The 25789-nt window shown below is 40.4% G+C and overlaps 1 protein-coding gene across 1 annotated transcript in view; it reads right to left on the bottom strand.

Annotated features, from left to right (window-relative positions):
- The window catches only part of LOC140949124 (uncharacterized), a 29845-nt gene extending 6749 nt beyond the window's left edge, over positions 1–23096 (bottom strand). Inside the window, exons 1-3 of the mRNA XM_073398358.1 lie at positions 22275–23096; positions 21664–21873; positions 10331–12665 (exon numbers count right to left, since the gene is read on the bottom strand). Coding sequence (XP_073254459.1) covers positions 10331–12665; positions 21664–21873; positions 22275–23043 — 3314 coding nt within the window. The 5' untranslated portion in view covers positions 23044–23096. The remainder of the gene's footprint in view (positions 1–10330; positions 12666–21663; positions 21874–22274) is intronic.
- Between the last annotated feature and the right edge of the window lie 2693 nt (positions 23097–25789).

Below are 25789 nucleotides of genomic sequence, written 5' to 3'. Positions count from 1 at the left end.
AAAAGAAACCTACCCTACTAGACCGGGGTCCCCCACTCCATGTAAACAGGGTCTTAGTTGGTTTGTTCTTACTTGCTGTGTGGTTATTTCCCCGATCCGCTGCGATTTTCTACCGATTTCCATTAATCTCGAGTTTCCACTATGAGTTTCTTTTTATTCGTGGAAACTCGGGGGTAAAGAAAATCGCTTAATTAGCAGCGGATGGTGATCTAACCACACAGCAAGCAAGAATAAACCAAGTAAAAAAGCTGAAGTGTTTTTTAATTGAAAATTCCAGCAATAACTATTGAATCTATGACCTGAATTCCCACATAAATCCTTTATGTTCACGGCCATTTGAAGATTACGTAATATGGATGAGACCATGGTGAACCTTAGCGGCTTACCAACAAAGTTACCATGTTTTGTTTTATGGCTTCTAATATGCGATATCATGTTTTTAATTCGGTCTGTTCTTGCGAGACATTAATTTTAATAAGAGCGGTGCTACAATTAACCTCGAAGATAAAACGTAATTTAGACACATCACAAAACTATCTTCTTTTTCAGTCTTCCTGGCACATGGAATTAACCGTCGCCAAATGAATGACCGTTTCCCTTCATTTCTTATTCAAAGCTATCAAGAGCAAAACGAGAATTATACACGTTGGTCTTTTTTGGACCAAACTAACATTGAAAAGGGGTGGGAGGAGGCCTTTTCGTTCCATTCTGTTTAAAGGGGATGGTAGTAATGCACAAATGTTTGAAATGTTTGGAAACTGGTGAAACTGTCTCAACAGTTTTGTCCGAGGTTGTAGCTCCCGTGAGCGGCTATCAATGCTGGATTGTTCTTGGATCAGCTCCAGTAATAAGTCATTTTCTGAATCCTGGGAGGTTCAGCTAACAGGAATTTTGGATGTTGTTTCAAACAACGAACCTACAATAATGCACGTATCACGATCAGTGACCATCACTGGGTGTCGACCTCGGGGGCATGCGCGGGCATGGCGCGGGATTTGTTGACATTTCCTGCCAATTTTTATCCCTGGATGGGGGGAGTGGATCCCTTTTAAAAGCACTTTTGTAGCATATTCTCCTAGGAAAGACCTGCGGGATTTGTAATGCACCAAGCGGCGGAGACCAAAGCGTTCCAAGATGGCGGGAATCCTTGCAGAAGGAGGGTCCGGAGTGAAATCCAGGAAGGTACGAAATTGCTTAAGCGGATGAAACATGCCACTTGCCTCTTTTTAGTTTGTTTTTACATATAGTACACGGCCTTTGCTTTGGCTTCACTTTTTACTTTCATTTATTTGCGTCTAACACACATAAGGGGTGTAACGATTCATATTCCTTGCGGTTCGATTCGATTTCGATTATTGCCTTTCGATTTCGATTCGATTATGTAAATGTCTCTTAATTCAGATTCTTACAACATAACGCATAATGTAAACAACATGCAACCCTAAACCCTCAATTTGAGAATAGCAGCAGGGACAGGAGGATTCACAGTCGCTTGGTTCGTCGCCATGTTTGAGAACCTGACAAAGAGCGTGTCGCACATAGTTTGCCTTATTTGGAAATTCTCAAGGGCTAGTTGAAGGACAGCATGTTTACCAGGCAACACAAAATGGCGCACGAAATGCTATCGTTTTTGCTCGTCAATCATAAACGCACAATTTAAAACGTTCTGGATTCCCATTTTACAATCTCATAACTCACTAAGGGCACCCTGGAAAAGATGTACAATAATCGAACCAAAACCGAAACGTGGAAGCAAAGAATTGTGAATCGAACCGAACCGTCATAATCGCGATTAATCGAGAATTCGGTTAATCGTTACACCACTAACACACACTACATAAACATAGATACTTAAATGCAGAAGAAATACACAAAAGAAACAAATGAATTAACGTATTGATAGTAAGGTTGCTAGACAGGATATTGCGTACTAGAATAAATTTTTTCTTTTGTCTTCTGGAATCTGTTCACATTGGATTTGTTTAAAAAGCAGGGGGAAAAAGGAGAGTTCACTCAAATAAACGCCTTTTCTGAATTATTTTTTTTCCACTTTTCTTCAAAAATTTCCTGCGTTCCTTTAATAACTGAAATTTCTTTTCAATTATAAAGTTGTCTTTAACTTGATAAATATATAATTCTACAATAGATGGTTTTGAACTTTTGTATTTGCAACTAAAAATATAAAACCTAGCCAAGGGTAGACAATGACTAAATATAACATCTCCTTCTTTACCTGTAAGACCTAAACATTTAATTTTTTATAAAACGCCAGAGGCTTCTATCAAATCACCTGAAACCAAGAAATCTTTGACATTATTTCAAAAAGCTCTTGACACTGGACAATCCCGAAAAAAGTGAATAAGCGTTTCTTTGCACGGGTTTCTTGACTAAAGCAACAGAGATCGATATCTGCAGCTTGAATCTTAAATAAAAATATATTGGTCACATTTCTTCTCTGAAGGAATGTAAACAGAAAGTTTCTGTGAGTTTCGTGCTTAAAGTACATTTCCTAGGTAATAAATAAGTACAGTGAAACCTGTATTAAGCGGACACCCTCTATTGAGCGGACAGTAGCCGAAGTCCCCAAATTTATTTCCCTTATTTACTTTAAATGAAACCTTTATTAAGCGGACACCTCTATTAAGCGGACGCAGACACCTAAAAAGGGCCATTTCTGTTGCCAGCCTGTATTAAACGGACACTTGTAATTAAATTCCACCACCCAACATGCCAGACACCGGAAATGCGAAAGATTGCCTCGAATGGCCACCCACAAATTTTTGGATTTTTACGTTAAAAAACGTGACTTGACGAACTTATTTGATTAGTTTCACAGTACAGGATTGTTTTCTATTTCGTTTTGTTTGTATAGAGCTTTCACTCATCTGATTTCTTCAAATTTGAGTTGCAATCCATGTCTATGGTACTATGTTTGATAAAGAAATTAATGCAAACGTCTATCGTCATAGTCTCTGGGAGTATTATAAACGCTTCCACTGTTCATTTGAATGGCATTTGACACTTCATATGACGTTATATATCGAAACCTGTATTAGGCGGACACCCTGTATTAAGCGGACACTACAGCATTCCCGGAGGGTGTCCGCTTAATACGGGGTTCACTTTAAATGGACCCCCAGTCGAAATTTTCATGATCTTTGAGTTCACAATCTTTTTTCCATTTTGCTTGGCTTTTCATAGGAAGAGTACGTTACGTTTCTTGTTAATAAAAGCCTTACAAGCTAGTTGGCTTGGTTTATTGTTAGAGACTAGCTTTGCTAGCAACGTTTCACTTTTTACTGGCTATTTATCAAAAATTACAATTTGAAAGTCCCTTGAAATACTGATTTTGTGACTTGAGGTAGCCTGCGTAGCAGGCGCTTGGAAGTAGTTCCAAGCGCCTAGACTTGGGGGGGGGGGGGGAGTGCTTCTTGTGGAGAAATATTGTTCTTAGGTGAAGGAGATTTGTAGACGTCGGTGACGTCGCTACCCCCCCCCCCCCCCACCCCCTTCGGGCTCAACCCCCGGGATAGCCGCTGATAAGTGCGCAACTCGCTTTAGAATAGAATAGAACAAAATAATTCTTTATTTAAACACGGTAAAATTCATCAGGAGAATAAAAAATTTTAAATAAACCTAACTAACCTAAACAATATGCAAAACTGTCTACAGCTAACCTAACTAAGACCTCTTTCTCATGAATGCCCTGTACAGTACTTTAAAAATCAGAAAATCAGATGAACCAATCGTTTAAATTGACTTAAAGATTTAGCCTCTCTCATATCAGAGGGCAGACCGTTACAGAGAACTACTCCGCTATAACTGAAGCTGTTCTTCATGAAGTTAGTTCGAGGGAAACGGTGGACAATTAGTTTGTTAACAGAGTCCCTTAGGGAGTAGCGCGTTTCATATCGTTTAACAAATTTAGAGGATAAATATCCTGGAACAAAAGACTTGTAAACCATTAAGGCTTTTTTTATTTGAAACTGAGTGCTCAAGTCTTTCCAATTAAGTTGTCTAAATAAGCGGTTGGCATCAGCATCATATCTAGAAAAGGTTAGAACACGAGCAGCACGGTTCTGAGGCTTCTGTAGTCCGTCAAACAAAGTTTTTCCACAATTACCCCAGACAATATTACAATAATCGAATTGAGATTGAATGAGATCGTTGTATATACAATGGAGAGTAGGCGACGGAACAAAATCTCTAATTGTTTAAATTGCTCCTGTCCCGGAAGCGATCTTTTTAGATGATTTATCTACTGTGCGTTTGTCACCGTAGATTTTCATCAATAAATATTCCAAGCGGTTTTACAGGGGTAACTTTTTCTATCGGAACATTATCAATCGAGAGCTCGGGTTGGCTCGACAAAGTACTCAATTTTTGTGTTGATTCAATTAGAATAAATTCAGTTTTAGCAGTCTTCAAAGTAAGTTTGTTAGAAATAAGCCACTTGTTTAGATTACCTAAATCATGATTCAAATTTAACTGTATTGAATTCACACCAACATCTGCATAAGTGGTGTATGTGTTATGAGCATACCCAGCATACATCCTAGGCTGGCATGAAGTTAGGCAGTTTGGCAAATCGTTGATGTAAATAAGAAATAAAAGGGGACCAAGAATTGTTCCCTGAGGTACCCCGCATTCAAGTGAACAGATTCTACAAAGGGAACCATTAACGAGACATCGTTGTGTACGATTTGTCAAATACGACCTAAACCAATCGAGAGCAATTCCTTGTATTCCGTAAAGGTTCATTTTAGATCAAAGGATATCATGATCAACAGTGTCAAATGCCTTTTTTAAATCAAGAAAAACCTCAGCATTAACATTACCACGATCGATATTAAAGGTCCAGTTATCAGTAGCTTCAAGGAGAGCAGTTAGAGTTGAGTGTAAAGAGCGAAAGCCCGATTGATGTGTAGAAATGATATCTTCATTGCTCCAAAAATTACTATACAATTGGTCATAAACAATCCTTTCGAAAGATGCCTCACCTTGCTTAAACAACGGAGTAAATACAGCTGTAAATATACTAGAGTGCAAAGATTTTTTAAAGAGATTACATAGAGAAACTGAAATCAGACCGGCACATTCATGTATTATTATCTTTGGATCTACGCTAGTTGTAGTTGACACTACAGCTGCCCCCGCTCTTAATATTGTCGGTCAATAGTATTCTTGCTCGTTAATTGTGTAGCTCTTTGAAATATACCGATTCATAATGAAGATTTTCACACGTCCCATGCACAGTTTCAGTTCGATTTACACAGCTTTGATCAAAACATTCTCCGTTTCGAGAATAGTTTATTCTAAACCATAAGAAAAGATTTAATTAGAAGTTGAATTTTTCGCTATTTCACTCTCACTTTTTACAGTCAGTTATTTTTATTTGTCGGAAAGTAAGCCTTAGAAATTAAAAAGACGTTTGATCAATTCACGCTCGCGCATTCCAGTCTTACTTTAATCTTTATAGCGGAAGCACATCTGTGAGCAGGGAATAAGTCAGCACAGAATTTGATTATCGGTGAATTTCTGTAATTGTGCATCGTTCTTCTAGTGATACGGCTAGCCGTTGCTCACTCGTCTTGCTTGTTTGGGGCTGAGTTTTATTCCGGTCAAAGAGAGAGAAAGAGTGACTGGCAAAGGTTTCCAATGAAAGATTTGTGAACTCGTGTCTGGCAAACTCTCCAAGTGTTTATATATACACAGTACGCACCTTATAACTTCATATGCGATTAACGAGTGTCTTTTGGTCCATAACTTTCAAAACAACTGCTCCACAGAATGTCACTGATAACAAGTAACGAAGTATGACTGCACAATAAATGTCACAAAATCTACCTAAGCGGTCCCTTGGGGATGTTCTGTCTTTACGTCATCCTAACCATTTCGTACTTGCGGGCGCAAACAATAGAAACGTCATCATTACCTACCGATTCCTCGCGGCCCCTGTTCAAGCAAATCGAGATTTTTTCTATATTGACTGTATGACTGTATATTTCAGCTGTAAGTACTTTACTTTACGCGCGAGTTACTAGAGTGCCTCCTCGGCATTTCGCCTTCTGGGCGAAATCCCTGCGGGGGCAATAATTTGTTTAAATGTGAGAAAACAATACTACTGCTTGTAGAAGAAAAACTGAACTTGTTGTGATTTACATTTATATTACTGATATAAAATAAATCGTTATTGTTATCAGTTGGTGGAATTTCATCGGTAAGGCGGGGCCCAATTGTTGAAAAATGGTCATTAAAAGCCTTAGAAAGCTCACTAGAATTAGAAATAATGGAACCATTCAACTGACATTCTTTCACCGTTGTACTGTTGGTGCGACGGGAAGAAAATTCGTTAATGGTTTGGCATGTTTTTCGAGAATTACCTTTAGATTGACTAAAAGCATTAGAATAATAAGATGCTTTAGAAGTTTTGATGTTATTGTTTATTGTATTTCGCAACTTATTGTACTTTGCCCAGTCGCGTGGATCATTCGATGCCATAGTTTTCTTTTGGCAGCATAACGATCGCGCATGCCTTTCTTTAATTCTGAATTGATCCAGGGTGCTTTTTTCATTCCAGCGCGTCTAGTTCGGAGTGGAGCATGAAAGTTAACAACATCCAAAAATTTCGTTTTCCAGTCAGCCCACAAAACATAGGATCATCAGAGCCGTTACAAGTCCAGTCATGCTGAGCGATATCGTTACGAAAACTCTCTCGATCAAAACTTTTAAAATTTCTGTAAGAAATGGTTGAATGCCCTTTTGAGGGAAAAACAGGAGATAATTTTCTATAAACATAAATAAGGCTGTGATCGCTGATGACAATATGAAAGACTCCAGAACAGATTACCCTGTCAGCATAGTTTGTACAAATTAAATCAATTAAAGTTGACGAGGATTCTGTTACGCGAGTAGGTCCAGTTATAGGTTGTTGAAACCCAAATAAATCAGAAATTTCACATAAGCGACGAGTATTTGAATCATATTGTAAAGAGGCCAGCTTACAATTTAAATCACCTAAAAGATAATATTCAAGACCAAGGGAATCTAATTTTTCAAGAAATGATTCGTAATATAGAAATATATCAATCGAAGAGCTAGGAGGTCTATACCATGTAGCTATCAGAAATGGCTTTGAGTTAGGTTTACGAATTTTAATACATAAATTTTCAAGATTAGGTACATTTAGATTAGAACAAACTACAAAATTAATCGAGGTTTTTATATAAAAGCCTACTCCTCCGCCTTGTCTGTTTCTATCACGACGAATAAATTCGTAGCCTGGTATATAGACCTCACAGCTTTTGATAGTGTCATCAAGTTTAGCTTCATTAATTGAGATAATATCGATAGAATAATCAAAAAGGAGAATTCTAAATTCATCAATGTGTTTAGTTAGACTGTTGATGTTCAAATGGGCTTTTCTAAAACCTCGTCCAGAAGGAATAAAATCAGAAATATTATTATGTTGATTGGAAATAGGTGAGCTAAAATACCTTTGAGATGTTAACGTGGGCATTTCCAATTGCGAGCTGGAATAGGACAGTTTCCTAGCTTTATTAGAAGCTTTCCCAGTCGTTGAATAGCTGGGGACCGAAAACCCTTACCAGACTGATTAGGGTTTGAGGGCATTAAAAATCGTTCTATAGGACAAAACTGTTCTACCCAACTATTTTAGCCCTACTATTTACAGGTACAGCAAAGGGGCTGGTCCAGTAGGCTTGGATTGGGTGGCTAGCCACCCCCTTTTAGGACAGCCCACCAAAAAACTTTTAATACGTGGAAAGACATACGGAAATACGTAGGTCCCAAAGAAATCGAGAAAACTACGTACCCAGCATAGTCAGCTGCACAGTACTGGAAGGAAACGGTGACAATACCTTTCCTTGACGTAATCTGCTCAGGAAAAGAGGGCACATAATGACCTAGCTCTGTGCTCTTATTCCTCAAGTAATGAAGACGTTTCAAGAAGCCACAGTAGAACTCAAAAGCGTATCTACACCGGTTTCCAACTTTTTACGAAAATCGGTCAGATTTTTCTCAAATAAATAAATATATTTTAAATGGAAAAAAATCCAAGTTGAACTCTTAAAATTATCCTAACTGAATGACTCAAGAAAGAAAAAAACCCAAGAAAGGAAACTATGGGGAGTTAAAATCCAAAAGATGTACCGGGGAAGCATGCCCCCAGACCCTCCTAGAAGCTTGCGCCGTCTCCGCTCATTTAGGAAATCCGTCAGCATTCATCCTAGATCCGTGTTTGGAACTTGCTCAAGTACTGCAAGAGAAGTGGGGCCATCTGATGCCTTGCCGTCATCTCTCGAAAGTCACGAACTGTGTGGGCTGGAAGCGACAGGAAGCGTGTCGGATTGTGAATCCATCTCGGTCTCCTCACAAATAGACAACACGCAGACAACAACTCCTCCCCAAACGCGAGGGAACTTCTTAAAATTCTCAGTGTTTTGTCTATGGAATGCACGGAAGCGGAGAAATCATTTTCCTGTTTTCGGAGAATCCATAATTGGCTTCGCAACACAATGACCACCGAACGACTCTCAGATTTGGCCGTCATCGCCATGCATGCAAAAGCAGTTACCATCGATAGAAGTGTGGTTTGTGAGAAATTTGTAGCGCTACACCGTAGACGAATGACAGCGTCTTCACTTCTGGCCGACTAGGTTAGTAAGGTATTTCTATTAGCTTCTATTTCTTCTCAGTTTTTGTGGCGTTTCAGGAGTTTGCAGTGTTACAGTCTCCAATTTGTCCTTCCCAAATCGCCATGTTTTGGGACAGACGAAGGACAACTTAAAAGAAATTAACGTATGGTTTGGTGGCTGATTGGTATCAGCCATCCCCCATTAGAAATCCTGGATCCGCCCCTGAGAGCAGTTTGTGAATTGTCTCTGTTTAGCGTTAAAATGGACCAATTTAATTATCATTATATATAAACTCATATACAAAAGAATGTGGGGTTGAAACTAGCCGAAGACCGAACACAGTGCCAGCCGGTATCAACAGTATTGACCGTTAGCAATTCTCAGTTTCAGTAAATCTTGTGAGGTCGCCAAGCTAGAGGAGCCGTGTAATGTAAAATAACAAACCCATATGTCTCGGTTTAATTAGGACCTGCCTGCTTTTCTCCCAGTTCAGTCAGGACGTGAGGTGTATCCTTTGCTGACTCTCATGCTCCCTCCGAATCACCAAGACAAAGTTGAGGTAAGAAAAGGGCATCATAAATATCAGCGATACTTGCGTGTTCTTCTCCGCACAGAATCCACTGCTATGGTGAAGTCTCCAAGTGAATTTTGAGTGACGCCAAGCCCATGATAACTATCAACGGTGCTTGCGTGTTCTTCTCCAAACAGTTTAAGGCGGATCTCAACTGCGTACTGTTCAGAATCTAGTGCTAATTTGAAGTCTAGGGGTGCTTGCGTGATCTTTACCCAACAGTTTACGGCGGATCTCAAGTGCGTGCTGTTCAGAATCTAGTGCTGCTTTGAAGTCCCCAAGTGAATGTTGAGTGACGGCAAGCCCAAAATAACTATCAGCGGTGCTTGCGTGTTCTTCTCCAAACAGTTTTAGGCGGATCTCAAGTGCATGCTGTTCAGAACTTAGTGCTGCTTTCAAGTCTCCAAGTGAACGTTGAGTGACGGCAAGCCCAAGATAACTATCAGCTGTGTTTGCGTGTTCTTCTCCAAACAGTTTAAGGCGGATCTCAAGTGCGTGTTGTTCAGAATTGAGTGCTGCTTTGAAGTCCCCAAGTGAATGTTAAGTGTCGGCAAGCTCATGATAACTATTGGCGGTGCTTGCGTGTTCTTCTCCAAACAGCTTAGGGCGGATCTCTAGTGCGTGCTTCTTAAAATCTAGTGCTGCTTTGAAGTCTCCAAATGAATCGTGAGTGACGCCAAGCCCATGATAACTATCAGCGGTGCTTGCGTGTTCTTCTCCAAACAGTTTAAGGCGGATCTCAAGTGCGTGCTTGTTAGAATCTAGTGCTGCGCTGAAGTCTCCAAGTGAACGTTGAGTGACGCCAAGCCCATGATAACTATCAGCGGTGCTTGCGTGTTCTTCTCCAAACAGTTTAAGGCGGATCTCAAGTGCATGCTGTTCAGAATCTAGTGCTGCTTTGAAGTCTCCAAGTGAATGTTGAGTGGCGCCAAGCCCATGATAACTATTAGCAGTGCTTGCGTGTTCTTCTCCAAACAGCTGAAGGCGGATCTCAAGTGCGTGCTGTTCAGAATCTAGTGCTGCTTTGAAGTCTCCAAGTGAATGTTGAGTGACGCCAAGCCCATGATAACTATCAGCAGTGCTTGTGTGTTCTTCTCCAAACAGTTTAAGGCGGATCTCAAGAGCGCGCTGTTGAGAATCTAGTGCTGCTTTGAAGTCTCCAGGTAAATGTTGAGTGGTGCTAAGGCTATGATTACTACTTGCAGTACGTACTTGTTCTACTCCCTCAAGTGGGATTGACAAGCCCAGTGCTTGCTGTTCTGCTTTTAAGGCTAAAGAATAATTATTTTTCCGTAAGAGAAAGTCTCCAAGATCCATGTAACATGCTGCAAGAGCTTCACTGTGCACGCGGTAAGCGGAGGAGTTTTCGTTGCATCGACTGAGAGCTGTTTGATGGTAACTGATTCTTGTTTTAAGGAGCATTGTGGTGTCTTCACTTGTCTTAAATAAGGTTATAACATTTCGATGAAAAAGAAAGAGACCGCTTGAAACGTGCTGCTCTATTTCGATCTCTTTCAGCATTTTATGCGAAATATTTCGAAGATGTTGCTTATTCTCAGTATCCACGAAGTTTTTCGTTGCCTTGCTTACAAGGTTAAGTACTTGCCATCTTAGAGGATGGTGAGAAAGAATGTTACAGTCTGTTTTCTTTTCTTCTACTTCAGTTTTTCTCTCTTTGCTTTTCCGTGAGGGTATCAAAAGTAGATCCGTGTCTCCTACTGCCTTGCATTCCTCTTTCGCACCGCACAGTAACTGATTCAAGTCGACCATATGGTTTTGATTTTGAGAAAAAAAACTAAGAATTTGGAGAGCAACCAGCCTAAGTACTGCCAAATCTGGGTTCCCATGCATCAACTGAAGAGCCTCTCGCAAATACTGAACTCCTACTTCAGTTTTACCGCTAGCAAGGTAGTTGATACCTAAATAACACCGACGTTTTCCATCTAGTTCTGACTTGGAAACTAATGGAAAGGCCGACGATTCCGCAGTTTCCTTCGCTCTACAAAGCAACTGCGCCGTATTTCCCTCCGGACCCCAACATGCTTCTGCGAACGCCTTTGAGACCAGTAATTGACTGTAAGACTCGTTTGCCTCCAGCCTCTTCGCAGCCTCAATTGCTGAATCGTAAATTTTGTCAAAGGTTGATCCCTCTAAGAAATAAAGATTATCAAGAAATAACTCTCCCTCAGCTAACACCTCAAAAACTGCGCGTGCTGTAATGGGATCGGAAAGAGACTCCAGTAGGCTTTGAACAATGCTTTGCTCATCTTTATAGAATGCCAGAAAGGCCTCCATTGAATGACCAGTGAGATATTTCCTATTCAGCTTCTTAAACAGTGACACGTAAAACGAATTCAAATGATGCTTTGATTTAAGGACCGTGTCTTTCATTTCATTTAGTCCCTTTTCTCTTGCAAATGTTTGAATCAGCTTGTGCATCGTGAAGAACTCTTTCTGCAAACCTGAATCAAGAAGTGACTTTCTCCGCAAGCTTTGCAATATCTTCTTGGTCTGAAAAGTGTTTTTACCCAAAACGGCAGCGGCAACGTCACTACCGAAATTATCAGGAAGAATACTCAATGATACTAGTGCTTCTCGTTCCTGTGCATTCAGTCTTTGGAAAGATGAGGAAACAAGAAATTGCAATCTGTGATTGGGAGGATGATCTGCGTTGTCTAACATCTCGATGATACTCGCTGAGGCGGAGTGCTGCATGAATTCATCAAGAAATTGGCTCGGTTGAGCTTTATATTCAGAAATCGAGCAGCACAATAATTTAATTGCTAAGGGTACAAAGCCACAGATTTGCGTGATTCGTCGACACTCCAAAGAACTGACGTTTGAAAGTAATTCCTGAACTAAGATCTGAGCATGGGCTTCTTCCAGTGTTCTTATTCTTACACTCTTGTGGCCTTGAAAATGTACGTTCATAAACTCCAGAGACTCCCTAGTTGTTACTACGATTGTCAACTTTTCATTGCGCCTGAGAATTTCTTCAATGAATTGTAAAACACCTTCCTTTACTTCTGGGTCACCACTTTCCAACAAATCGTCAGCATTATCGAGAATGAAAAAAGATCGTTCCGAAATTTCGCTTAATAGTTGACAAAGCTGATCATCAAGAGAAAGACGCAAAAACGAGGGCTGTTCAGTTACGACAGATCGCCTGATACAGCCAAGAATCTTTGAAGTTAGAGCCGCTTTTGACCTCAGACCACGTAAGGACAACCAACAGACGGGCATACCCTTGTGTTGGAGATCGTGTCCCACCGCAATTGCAACAGATGTTTTTCCAAATCCAGGTGAACCCCAGATCGACACGAGCTGGGTGGTATCAGAAGTCAAGTGGCCCATGATCTCATCACATTCGCTTTGACGCCCAGTAAAACAAGGAACCATTTTAGGGAGGGAAGTTGCCAAGGGCGATGGTCTCACACCTTTAGACGTAAATAATAAAGAATAACAGTCAAATCTGATTCGTACTTTTTGGTGACAAAGGCAGACGCAAAGAAACAATGAAACTTTAACGATTATTTTCATGGCCTTTGAAATTAAAAGAAGTAAAAAAGCAAATACATAAAGACCAACTATAATATAAAGATGGAAATTTAATTTAACTACTGCCACTAGAAGTAACTCGAAATATTTTCAAATGAACACTCAGTGCGAATGAAGCGATTTATTCAGTAACAGCTTTATTTCAATTCGCATGCAGTCTGAGGCCTGTTTCAAACGTCGTGCTACTTTCGTGCCGAACTCAATTGATCGAATAAAATTATATTTTAGCACGGCAGTAGCGCGACGTTTGAAACCAAGTCGTACTACTGCCGTGTAGCACGGCAAAGTAGCTCGACTTGGTTTCAAACGTCGTGCTACCGCCGTGCCAAACTCAATTCATGAATTATGAATACACCAGAATATATTTAAAAATTTGCTAAACCGTTTCTTTATTTTTGTGTTTTGTTTTTGGCAATAGCCGTCTCATTCGACTGTCATTGTGTGAATTAAATTCGACGTCTGAAACTAAGTCGTGCTAATGTCGTGCTAATGTCGAGCTACAGTCAAGCCAGGTTAGCACGGCTCTAGCACGACGTTTGAAACAGGCCTAAGTGGGGGGGGGGTTTGAATTCAGGCAACGGTACATTTACTAATTACTTTACTTCGACATGAACTGACTAACCCTCGTTAAACGTTGGATGATAATAGGGAGTTTAAGAGCGACTTTCTGTAAATACCACGGATAGATGTGCAAGATGGAAAAATCGAAATCCCCCAAACTTTGTCCCAACAAAGCCCTTTGGAAACTATTTTAGAAAATACAAGACTCAGTTCGTTTGACTCAATATTTTCCAAAATAATATATTTTTTTAATTTTCACCTTCGAGAGGCCTTCAAACCACCGAAAAATGTGCTTGATACCCTCGCTTCGTGAATGAAAACGGAAACTAATACCATAACTTTTCTTACATTAATCAATTTTATGATCCTTCCTTTCTACCTAAACGTTGTTACAATTTCAAAAGATTTCAATCTGATTTTTTAATATTTTTTCAAAATTACCCTCTAAATCAGCATTATCGCGACCATCAATTTAGCCATTTTTCAACGGCGAAAATCCCTTCCTGGTACATGGCTTTCATTACAAAAATGGTATTCCAGAGAAAGAGCAATGTTTCCCCTATCAATCTGTGAAATAAAATTCTGGGGCAATTGAAATTGCGAGTTTTTACAACGGAAAACATTTACGGTACTCGCGTGATTTACGACCTCTGAACTTGCAGTTGTATTGATGAATACAAGGGAGAACTTAGACAGCACTTGAAACTCTGACGCAAATTCGCCCCTTTTCCGCCAGCTTAAACACCAAAAACGATTTTAGATTTCACAGTGGTAAATTTTCAAAGGGAAAAGCAATTTTATTGTGCGAAAGTGTGCTATGAACTTCTTGACTACAATACATCCCTTACGTGCATATTTGTTTACTTTTGCCGTATCTGTAACAGTTATCATATATCTACAAAACGGCTTTAGTGTCGGTAGCTGTTCTTTAAAATGGCCTCATTTCTCATGAACCAAATCGTTATAGCTATAAAAAAGGAAAACGTTTTGACCTACCTCACATTATTTGACAACAGAACCGAATCCTTTACTGCCGTTAACGAAATGAGATTGCGTGACAAAGAACTTTGAGACCCAGGTTAAAGACAGATACCATTCCGATAAAGACACTCACGCGGTGCCTTCTGTAACTATAAAAGCAAAACATGTAAATAATCAAAATCCTTAGTTTCACTGACTTATCCGCTAGAGCGATTATGAAAACGTAAGACTAAAAAACATATTTTCCACAACAGACTATGAAGTGGTTGGCCCTTATATTCTCTTACTTTCCATAAACGCCTGCTTACACATTTTGAAATACGATTATGAATTCCTTACTTGTATCCTTAGAAAAATGACATTTAGGGGGAAAAAAGTGCTAATTCCTAGTCTTAAATGTCATCCGTTCCTTCCCTCCACCCCCTAAGGGGCGGCAGCCCGTTAAGGGGTGGGGCGAAGAAACGCAGAACATTTCTGACTGGACATAGCGGGGCTAGAAAACCTGCATAATTTTAGAGCACCTCTGGTGTTAAAAGCAAAGCTTTCAGTAGTTCTGGCAACCTCGAGCAAGTTTTGCATTTCTGAGCAACGTTTGGGAAAAATATAGGCTTATGTCAAGCCAGAAAAAAGTGAGCAGTTTGATAGAAAATGTCAAGTACGACTGAACCGCGCCCGTATAAGCGTCCCTAATGATTCTGGCAGGGGGAGGGGGGAATTTTGAAATGGAGCGAAGGGGACCTAGGTCTAACCATACCGTCTGCGCTTTAGCTGTGAGTCTGCCTTGGAGATAAATTTCGCTCATATTTTTGAGCAACTCTTTAAAGAAGATTGCAAGCCGTATAGTTGCGTCCGTCTGGAACGCTGGAGCGGTGAAACCAATGATCGCGCCCCTCGCACCTTGAAAAAAAACTGCGTTTTTTGAGAAAAAACGGAAAAGAAAATAAAAGAGAAGGAAAGGCCGTTCGCACTAACTGAAAGCTATTGTTTTTTGCATTGCTGTTGAAAATCAGAAAAGGAACAGTCTTACACACGTAGCCCTCGGGGCGGTAACAGGTGAATATATCACATACCCCATCGTTCCAGGTATATAACCTTTACGTAAGCATAGGATGTAAGACACACTTGCGGATACGCGTAAGCATAACGTGAGATACCCAGGCGCAAAAAAATAACAGTCACGCGGCTAATGTTGGCTCCCCTCAAAAATGAAGCGAGTTAACGTGGGCTTGAAAAGTGAGATATTCGGATATCTTCGGATAATTGATAGCGAGTTATTTCCAGTCCACGGACTTTCTCCTAAATTTTTCGAAAGTATTTGTTCTCTTAGAAGACCCAGAATTTCGAGATTTCTTGATAGTTTTATACATACGCTAATTATGAGATTCCTTTTCGACGATAAGTTAAATAGGTAAAAAAAAAAAACAGCTTTCAGTAAGTTAAAATAAGTTTTTTGTGGGCGCGATCTTTGGTTTCACCGCTGAGCGTTCCTGACGGGCCCAAATATACGGGCTTGCAATCTCCTTTAAAGAGTTGCTCGACACTGTGGGTAAAATTTATTCCCAAGGGAAACGGACAACTAAAAAGCAGGCGGTGTGCTTAGAGCTAGGTCCTCTTTGCTCAATTTCAGAGTTTCCCCTCCCCACCGAGCCTCCCCCTCCCGCCCGAGTCATTAGGGGTGCTTTTACGGGCGTTGTTCAGTCGTACTTGACATTTTTTATCAAACTGCTCACTTTTTCTGGCTTGACATGTGCCATAACCTATATTTTGGCAAAACGTTCCTCAGAAATGCAAAACTTGTTCGAGTTTGCCAGAACTACAGAAAATTTAAACACAAGAGGTGCTATAAGGTTGTGCAGGTTTTTTAGCCCCGCCATGTCTAGTCTGAAATGTTATGCGTGCCTTCGCCCCACCCCGAAACCTGCTGTGGCCCCTTAGGGGGTGGAGGGAAGGGACGGATGACATTTTAGACTACGACTTAGCGCTTTTTCCTAAGAATACAAGTAAGGAATTCATAATCGTATTTTAAAACGAGCGTGATGAAAACAAGAGACTTCAGTGGAACCTCGATTTAACGAAGGGCCAAGGGCCTAAAAAAATTTCTGAGCCACCCAACGACGGTTTCCTTCTAAATTCATTGAAAACATTTTTCAATGGTGTACCCAGAGTACTTTTAGATCTCTAGAAATGCATTCTAAGCGGCTTGTAAAATTTGTTCCTGTTCGGTCATCCTAGGGAAACTTGCATTGAGAATTTTTGAAATTACAAGGGCTTCAGTATTATTTTCCCAAAAATTTTAGATGCAATTTAACGTATCACGAAAGTGAGAATTTTTCTGATTCCTGTCTCAATCACATGTTTGAATCCGAATATTTTAGGCTTCCTCTTTTCTATGAAAAATTAGCCTAACCTGGGATGTAAAATGTGAAAAATTAAACTTCAGAAAATCGTAGGGAATTTATAAGATAACCTTCGAAAATTGAACAGGAACGGAACGGTCATATAGAAATTTTTAGGCGTCCTCAAGCTATAGAAAATTCTAGGCAATATCTACTTCTCCCAAGATATATTTTACAGAAAACAGTCGTTGAGTGCCCCTGAAATTTGCTCGCTATAACGAGGTTTTTTTTTCATACCGTAAATCCTCTAGTAAGCTCCCCCGGGGGGCTTATTATTTCAAGCTCATTTGAGGGGGAGGGGCTTAATAGAGACGGGGGGCTTAATATGTTTAATTTAGAAACTAAGATGGTATCGCTTCTCCATAAAGAACTAGAATACAAAGTCGAAAAGCTCAAGTACAGGAGGTTTAAGGTCATGCAGTCGAAAATCATAATCAAATCCGAACTTCCAGTTGGTAAATAAACCATCCCGGATCAGTCCACCCGAAGCCTTTACGGTCGTGATTGATTAATACAGTCTTTCATTTATTAGTGAAGAATAATTACGGGTGGGAAGCGGGTGCTTGATAGAGGTGGGGGGGGGGGGGGGGTTATCTTTTGGAGGGGGGTTATTTGACAGGGAGCTTTAATATAGGTTTTACGGCATATTTTACTATTATCGAGGTAAAGAAAATCATTCGTAGGTTCTTTATATCGCGGTTCCACTGTATAAGGGCCCACCCCTATATAGTCTTTTGACGAAAAAATATTTTTTTAGTGTTACGTTTGCAGGGTCGCTCTGGCAGATAAGTCAACGAAACTAAGGATTTTGATTTTTTACATGTTTCGCTATTATAGCTACAGAAGGTGCCGCGTGAGTTTCTTTTTCGAAATGGTATCTGTCTGCGCGGTATAACCTGGGTCTCAAAGTTCTTTGTCACGCAATCTCGTTTCGCTAAAGGCAGTAAAGGATTCGGGTCTGTTGTCAAATAATGTGAGGTAGGTCAAAATGTTTTCCTTTTTTTATAGCTATAACGATTTGGTTCATGAGAAATGAGAGCATTTGAAAGAATAGCTACCGACACTATTAGCCATTTTGTACATATGTGTACGGCAAAAGTAAACAAATACGCACGTAAGGGAAGTGTTTGTAGTCAAGAAGTTCATAGCACACTTTCGCACAATAAAATTGCTTTTCCTTTTGAAAATCTACCACTGTGAAATCAAAAATCGTTTTTGGTGTTTAAACTGGCGGAAAAGGGGCGAATTTGCGTCAGAGTTTCAAGTGCTGTCTAGGTTCTCGCTTGTATTCATCACGACAACTGCAAGTTCAGAGGTCATAAATCACGCGAGTACCGTAAATGTTTTCCGTTGTAAAAACTCGCAGTTTCAATTGCCCCAGAATTTTATTTCACAGATTGATAGGGGAAACATTGCTCTTTCTCTGGAATACCATTTTTGTAATGAAAGCCATGTACCAGGAAGGGATTTTCGCCGTTGAAAAATGGCTAAATTGATGGTTGCGATAATGCTGATTTAGAGGGTAATTTTGAAAAAATATTAAAAAATCAGATTGAAATCTTTTGAAATTGTAACAACGTTTAGGTAGAAAGGAAGGATCATAAAATTGTTTAATGTAAGAAAAGTTATGGTATTAGTTTCCGTTTCCATTCACGAAGCGAGGGTATCAAGCACATTTTTCGGTGGTTTGAAGGCCTCTCGAAGGTGAAAATTGAAAAAAATTATTATTTTGGAAAATATTAAGTCAAACGAACTAAGTCTTGTATTTTCTAAAATAGTTTCCAAAGGGCTTTGTTGTGACAAAGTTTGGGGGATTTCGATTTTTCCATCTTGCACACCTATCCGTGGTATTTACAGAAAGTCGCTCTTAAGATACCACGACGGCGACGGTCACGACAACGCCAAAACTGAAAAGTGTATTTTCCTTCTTCCAATATCGCCGCGATTTCTCCAACTCATGGTTAACTTTGTCAAATGTAAGCGAACTCTTGTAGAGCCGAATTCCTAAGAGCCGTATTCAAGTTCAGAAAGAGAAAGAAAATTTAGCCGTCGCTTGTTTAAGTCCTCCATAAAACGTGAAATTAGGCATTTTCCCGTCGAATTCGTGCAGTGATGGCAAAGAAATGTTCCAAAAAGCTTGATAAACGTACAGAGATGTGTTTTGCTTATTCAACCCATTGCTTGTTTGACGTTCTCCTTGTCTTCGCCGTCGTGTCATCTTAAAGTCCTTAATAATGTGTACCTAACCTGAGTATGAGGCGTTTCTGGCGGAAAAGGAGAAAAAAAAAGTAAAAAGAAGATAGAACGAAGGGAGAGAAACTTTTTTCCTCTTTCCCCTCTCCCCCATCTAAGATTTCCTCTCCCCGAAGCCCCTGAGGAAGGCCTGATACGTACGCTAACGTGTACCCCGCTCTGGCATGCATTAATTAACAATTATTCCTCGAGCCCAAATGGGCTCTGACTCAATAGCCCATGAGGCCGAAGGCCGAATGGGCTATTGAGTCAGAGGCCATGAGGGCGAGAGGAATAATTGTTTTAGTAAAATCCAACAAGTTGGTCAAAAATATTGAGACAAAACAACTTTAGCTAGCAAAACGCGATTCAGTCGCCATTGTTTTGGTTTTCAAGCGCCGGCACTTTTCCCTACTAGTGGGCTATAACATATAGTCCAGTAGTAGCTCAACCAATCAGAACGCAGCATTGATAATAGACCACTAGTTGGATTTTACTAATACAAATAAGCCTGCGTGCGATAAAGGAAATACGATACGTCTGCACGCAGGCTAAAAACCAATGCATCCACGGTAAGACACTTATTTACTACACAAATAATTCTGGGAAAAAGGAAAAGGCGAATTCAGACTCGTCTCAACAAGACTAGGCACACAAGAACGTTAGCATCTTTTATAATAAAGAGCATTTAAGTCAAGTGATGGACCTAAATCATCTTTTAAAACTTCTCACTTTCAATAGTGAGAGTTTTGAAAGGAGCTTAAAGTGCCTCCTCCCCATTCTCCACACGTCTTTGCAAAACTTTCCTCGCGTGAACGATCTCTCCGGCAAGGCAGGCTGGGCAAAATCACTACAGCTTAAGGTTTCGAAGTCCTTTGAATTCTACTCTGAGGATTTGTGAAATGGGGGTGAATCATCTAAGTGTTATTTTTAGCTAAAAAGAAGAAAATGCTACGAAATTCAAATTTAGAAAGATCTTTCAAAGTTTTAACGCAATTATCCTAACATATTTTAACATTATAAACATCGTCATTCACTTAAACTTTTTGTAGGTTCTTTTTCAACATTATTCAGATCTAGACATTTTTGTCCCCAAAAGGACGCCTAATATTTGTTGTTATAAGGTATCTATTTAACAATTATTCCTTGAGCCCGAATGGGCTATTGACTCAAAGGCCGTGAGGACGAGAGGAATAATTGTTTTAGTAAAATACAACTAGTTGGTCAAAAATATCGAGACAAAATAACTTTAGCTAGCAAAACGCGATTCAGCCGCCATTGTTTTGGTTTTCAAAGGCGGCACTTTTCGTTACTAATGGGCTATAACATATAGCCTAGTAGTAGCTCAACCAATCAGAATGCAGCATTGACAAGAGACTTCTAGTTGGATTTTACTAAATACGGTAAGACCTTTTCCAAAGGAAAAAAAGGAACTCGAAACTGAAAAAAAACATTAACATATGTCCATTCACTAAAAAGTTATAAAGGTCTAAAATGTGAAATTTTCGCTTACTTACTTGCTATCTTTTTTTTAGCCGATCGCTTGGCATTTGTAGTTCATTTTTTATGTGTTCCAAAAGTAGTCCAATTGAGTGAATACGATAGCGAAATAGAGGATATTACATGACCGCGCGGAGACGCAGACCTGCGAACTCTCACGATTCTGCCGTGCGTCTCAAGATTTTTTAACTTTTCTCACGGCCTCACGACAAGACTTCCAACCTCACGGTTTTTTGGGAAATATCATTCTGAAAACTTAAATGAAATGTTACTTCGTTGAATAAAAACGGAAGTTTCGCGGGGAATGCTATTGCCTGTTTAAGCCGTGATGGGGCTTTGAAACATTTTAGCCATGAAGTTCGCTTATCGGGAAGAAATGCCGCTCTCCGCTCTTTGATATAAGTTTCTTCCCAGTGATGACCTGTTCCCTGGCCTCTTAAAGTGATCAAAGTAAAAGCGGCATCTAATTAGTTACAGGAGGGACTCGACTAAAGCAGGGAGATATTGAAGATCAATGTTAAGAAGAGTAAGGCGATGGAAATCAGTAAGAGGCCTAGTGAGGAATTACTATTTCTCACTATTTCAGCTAATCTTCACGGGATTCTGGCTCCTGAAGAATCTCCAAACTGGAAAAACCAATTCCCATATTCTCAAAAACACTCTTTCTTGGCATTACAGGACCTTACAACCTACTTGTATCTGAAAATATATTTTGAGATTTTATAAGTGAAAAATTTGGAAAAAAATTAACCGTCAACCGTCAAAGCTATCACCCCATTGAGGCCCTTGTTAAAGACCACGTCCACACTCATGAATCCAGGGGAAAAAAATATGCGGTTTCATGGCTGTCAGATTCGTGTGGAGAGTGATCAACGTCAAATTTTTCTTTGTAATAAAAATTCTGTTTAACACTGACGGGACACGAGAATTAATAGGGACCTGATCAGGCAAAATGTATTTAACTTCACTATATTACTTTTACCTGCGGATACGCAAAGGTTTCCTGATTAAGTGGTTATTTAAAGGCTTAAGCATTCTCTTATTCCTTCCTTGCTTTTCCATATAAGTCGTTTTTATTCTAAGCGACATGGGAAAAATTTACCCTTAGTATCTCCTTGGGTTTTCCAAGATATCGTTACGTCAGTAACAACAGCACAATATAAAAGTGGACACTATATCATATCTAGTGTATACTAAACGAACCTACCTTTGATAACATTATCATCGTTTGCTTGATAATGAGGCCATCTTTTGAAGACAACATCATCATTTAAAATCTTGGCAACTAAAGAAGCAGCATTAGCACTTGCAAATTCGCTCCATTTTTCATTTGTGCTCTCTCTACCATCTGCATAACTAGAAATTCCCTTTACAACAAGCCATTCAACTTGGAGGTCAAATGCAGCTGTGTAAAGTCCTGCAACAGAAACAGCGGCACCACTCATAAATGGGGCCATTGGGTATAGCTAAGAAATGAAATGAATGGCAGGGTATCAAATTGAAAGGTGCGTTCTCAAAACCTGTAAATTTTTAAAAAACCTAAAAGGTTGCCGGAACCGATTATCGAAAAGGTGAGCCTCTATCTGTGTGTTTTCGACAAAATCGAAGTCGCGACGATCGCCATTGATGAAGCGACAATCGCATTGCCATTTCAATCAAGTTTGATTGCGCGCTCGTTAAATCTCGCACTCGTTTTTAAACCTGCCCCTAAGGGAATTAAAAAGGACGCGTTGCTATGGGCGACCGATTTTTTTCTTTTTTTGCTGTAACACCCCAGCCCCCAACTTCCCACCCCCACCCCGCCTGGGATTTCATTACCTTCGGCTTCGGTGTCAACAGCCACTGCCAGAGGAAAGGTTTCAGCCAGCTGTTTACGCCGCAATTCTGTATTGATTACTTCTGGAACGCTCAACAGCTCTCCGCTGCTGTGAATTTTGACTTCTCGATCTTCCGAGTTCTCCAAAGGAGCCTCCCAGCCAAGAGCTGAATCCTTAATGAGGTCAAGAAATCTTTTGCTGGCAAATGTTCTTATATTATTGTGTAGCTCTTTATCGTTTGTCACAACCTTCAATCCATATGTTGTCAATTTGGCAGAAATTACAACATCACCCAATTTGGTTTCCTCAGGACGGAGGCTACTGCACGTTCCCACTAAAATAACTCCTTTGGGCATAAGCGCTGAGACAGCATTTTTTGTAGTTACTATGGAGCCTCCCGGACCACTAGAACCTTCATGGCATCGCACTAAAGCAACTTTTACTTTCTCCTCTTGGCCTTCATTCTCGTCCTCGAAGTAAACAAAACCGAGACCATCGAACCAACATCTGAATGGATTGTTCAGGTGCATATAACAAGCTAAGAACTCACAGTCCTTTACAGTCAGTAACAAAATGTCGACAGGAAGGCGTGCATGATTCCGATGCTTTGTTGGTAATTGGATATTACTCATGCGGGGAAGTTTAACACTAAGCTGGGGCGGGTCTTTACTGGCGTTCCAGTGTTCCCTCTTAGTTCCCCTATTTGCACCATCTGAGATATCTTCTTCTTGTGAGTTGCTGCCAAAGTCCATGGCGGGCGGGTACGACATTTTGCTCAGTTTAGACTTGAGAAGTCAAAATATATGGATCTGGCATATAAACGGTACATACATCGTCACATGTTTGTCCAGGAAAGGTTTGATTTAAAATAGTTAACGAAATTGAGTTAAAATAGCCAGGTTTCTATCTAGGATTTATCGTTTGCGGGAGAAGTCCCGACGAGCTTCCAAGGGGGGTCCGGAGCATGCCCTCCCGGTAATTTTTTGAAATGAATATGCGCTGAGATGCAATCTGGTGCATTTTGAGACACAATTCTGAGAAATGTTACACTGTGTGTAGTGACCTCGTCGTGTCTGGATGATTTTTCCGATATAGTTACTTATATACCGTAATGATAACGATATATTTTTTTTGGGGGGGGCGTGGGAAGCCGGGGATTTTTGGGGGAAAGATTCTACCCCTCAAATACCCTAGAGAGAACGCTGATAGTATTACCCTTACCTGACTAGCCAGCGGAAAGTGTAAGTACGGCACTTTCTATAGGTACGTGTCAGAGATGTCAGATGTCTCTGGGAAGATGTTGTACAGGTTCGGTTTTACTTTTGGTTCAAAGTTTACTTTCCTTTGTTTGAAACTCATCGATTTTAACACAAACAAAGGAAAATAAGACCCCGTCCACACTAGCCTCCCACGCAGGCGTTCTTTTGGCTCGTCCCGCAATCCTCCCGTGGGGCAGGAACTAGCCTGCGTAGCAAGCGTTTCCGTGGGGTTTAGCTAGGAGCAAAGAACGAAGAACGAGAGACAAAATGGCGCAAGCAAAAGAGTGGGGAGGGGATGGGGAAGAAAGGGAGGAATTGCTTGCAGACAACCTCCGGGATTTTGAAAACCGCCCACTTGGTCTGTAAACCTGAAGAAGGCTGGTAAAGCCTGCCGAAATATTGTTATAAAAAACAATACACGTTGTTTTAAATCAGCTTTGCAGTATTCCTTGGACTTCTCGTTCTTGGTTCACTTGGTCTGTCATGCCTGACGTAGCTTCAGTTTAACGTGCCATCCATTCTTCGAAATTTCGATCTGAAATCACTATCCGAGAGAATCTTTTTACTAACGAGCCGGGCCCCTCCCCCTCTACTCGTTTCATCTCTCGCGCGGCCAATTAAAGCCGAGAATCCCGTTCCTCGGTCTTTCTTTGCTCTGAAACCAAACGGAAACGCTTGCGACGCAGGCTAGGCAGGAACGCGTGAGGAATTCTATTCGCATCTAAGATATTTGGATTTTTTTTTTTACCAACTTACCAACGATTTTCGATTGAGGTTTCACATTTTATTACCAAGATATTTCGATTATTCTGTGAAACAAAGTCTCCTGAAAATTTCGGTATAAAGACAAAGTATCCCAGAGAATTTCCCAATGAAAGTACGGCTACTTCATGTCCTCGATCTTTCGACCGAACCCAACACGCAGGGTAGCTACGTTTCTTCAGGGTAACCATTGTTCTAAACTCCACACTAGAAACACCGAAAAAGCAAAGTTTTTTTTTTTTGGCACTACTGCATAATATTAGTTCTCCTTTAACGTTCTCCTCTGTGGTTAAATCTACAAGAAATGGCAAACTTCGATGATTTTTCGGGAGATTTCAGACTCTAATCTGGAGACCGGGAGAAACAGTTCAAAATCTGGAGTCTCCCGGATTATCTGGGAGAGTTGACAGCCCTGGTCTAGGGGGAGAGAGAAGAAGCCCTTACGCCCCCCTACACACTTCCACACAGGACAAACCAGAGCGTGTTCCCTTCGTTGTCACCTACAATCCAGCTCTTCGTTCCATTTTGTCTGATTATTCACAAAAATTTAGCATCTTAATTTCATTCCCCCGTTGCTCTAAAGTCAGTAAGGCTGCACCCATTGTAGCCTATAGACGTGCAGTAAACACCCGCTAATAAGAACCTACTTTTTTCTGAAGTCTTGCAAAATAGGCTCATGTATTTTGGGGTAATTATTGGCGATTTAGGCTAAGTAGGTTCTTAATTACGATCTTGATTTTTATGAAGGAGATAATAGATTGTTGATTACCAGAAAAATAAATAAACTTTAATTTATTCACAAATTTATTGGATTATTATAACCCTAACAAGACTGATTACCCACAGTTTAGCACAGTATGTTCTTGTGGTATTTAAATTTACAACTTTAATTTATCATAATTTTATAACCAAGAGAGGATAGCCCGCATATAAGAACCTGCTGGATCTTGCTTGGCTAAACAGGTTCTTGGGTTTTTGGGTATCAATATGAAACCCAAGCTCATGTTACGAGTGTGGGTAGCCCGCGTAGCCGTGGCGCTTGGAAGTGTGAGAGAGACGCGTGCTCCTCGCGCGCCCCGTTCTTTCTTGTGCCCATTACTTCCAAGCGCCTGCTATAGTACGCAAGGCATGGGATGTAAATTTACTCTCTCTCAGCCACCTTTGAGACGTTGTATGAGAAATAAAAAATACTGAGGCCTGTTTCAAACGTCATGCTACTGCCGTGCTAAGCTGGCTCGACTGTAGCTCGACTGCAGCACCACACTAGCACAACTTGGTTTCAGACGTCGAATTTAATTCACACAATGACAGTCGAATGGAACGGCTGTCGCCAAAAACAAAACACAAAAGTAAAGAAACGGTTCAGCAAACTTTTAAATATATTCTAATGTATTTATAATTTATGAATTGAGTTCGGCACGGCGGCAGCAAGACGTTTGAAACCAAGTCGAGCTACTGCCGTGTAGCACGGCAAGGCTTGCCGTGCTAAAGTCGA

Source organism: Porites lutea, chromosome 9 (assembly GCF_958299795.1).
Source record: "Porites lutea chromosome 9, jaPorLute2.1, whole genome shotgun sequence".
Taxonomy (NCBI): domain Eukaryota; kingdom Metazoa; phylum Cnidaria; class Anthozoa; order Scleractinia; family Poritidae; genus Porites; species Porites lutea.
The sequence above is the reverse complement of the archived record's forward strand: the minus strand, read 5'-3'. Positions and strand labels throughout refer to the sequence as shown.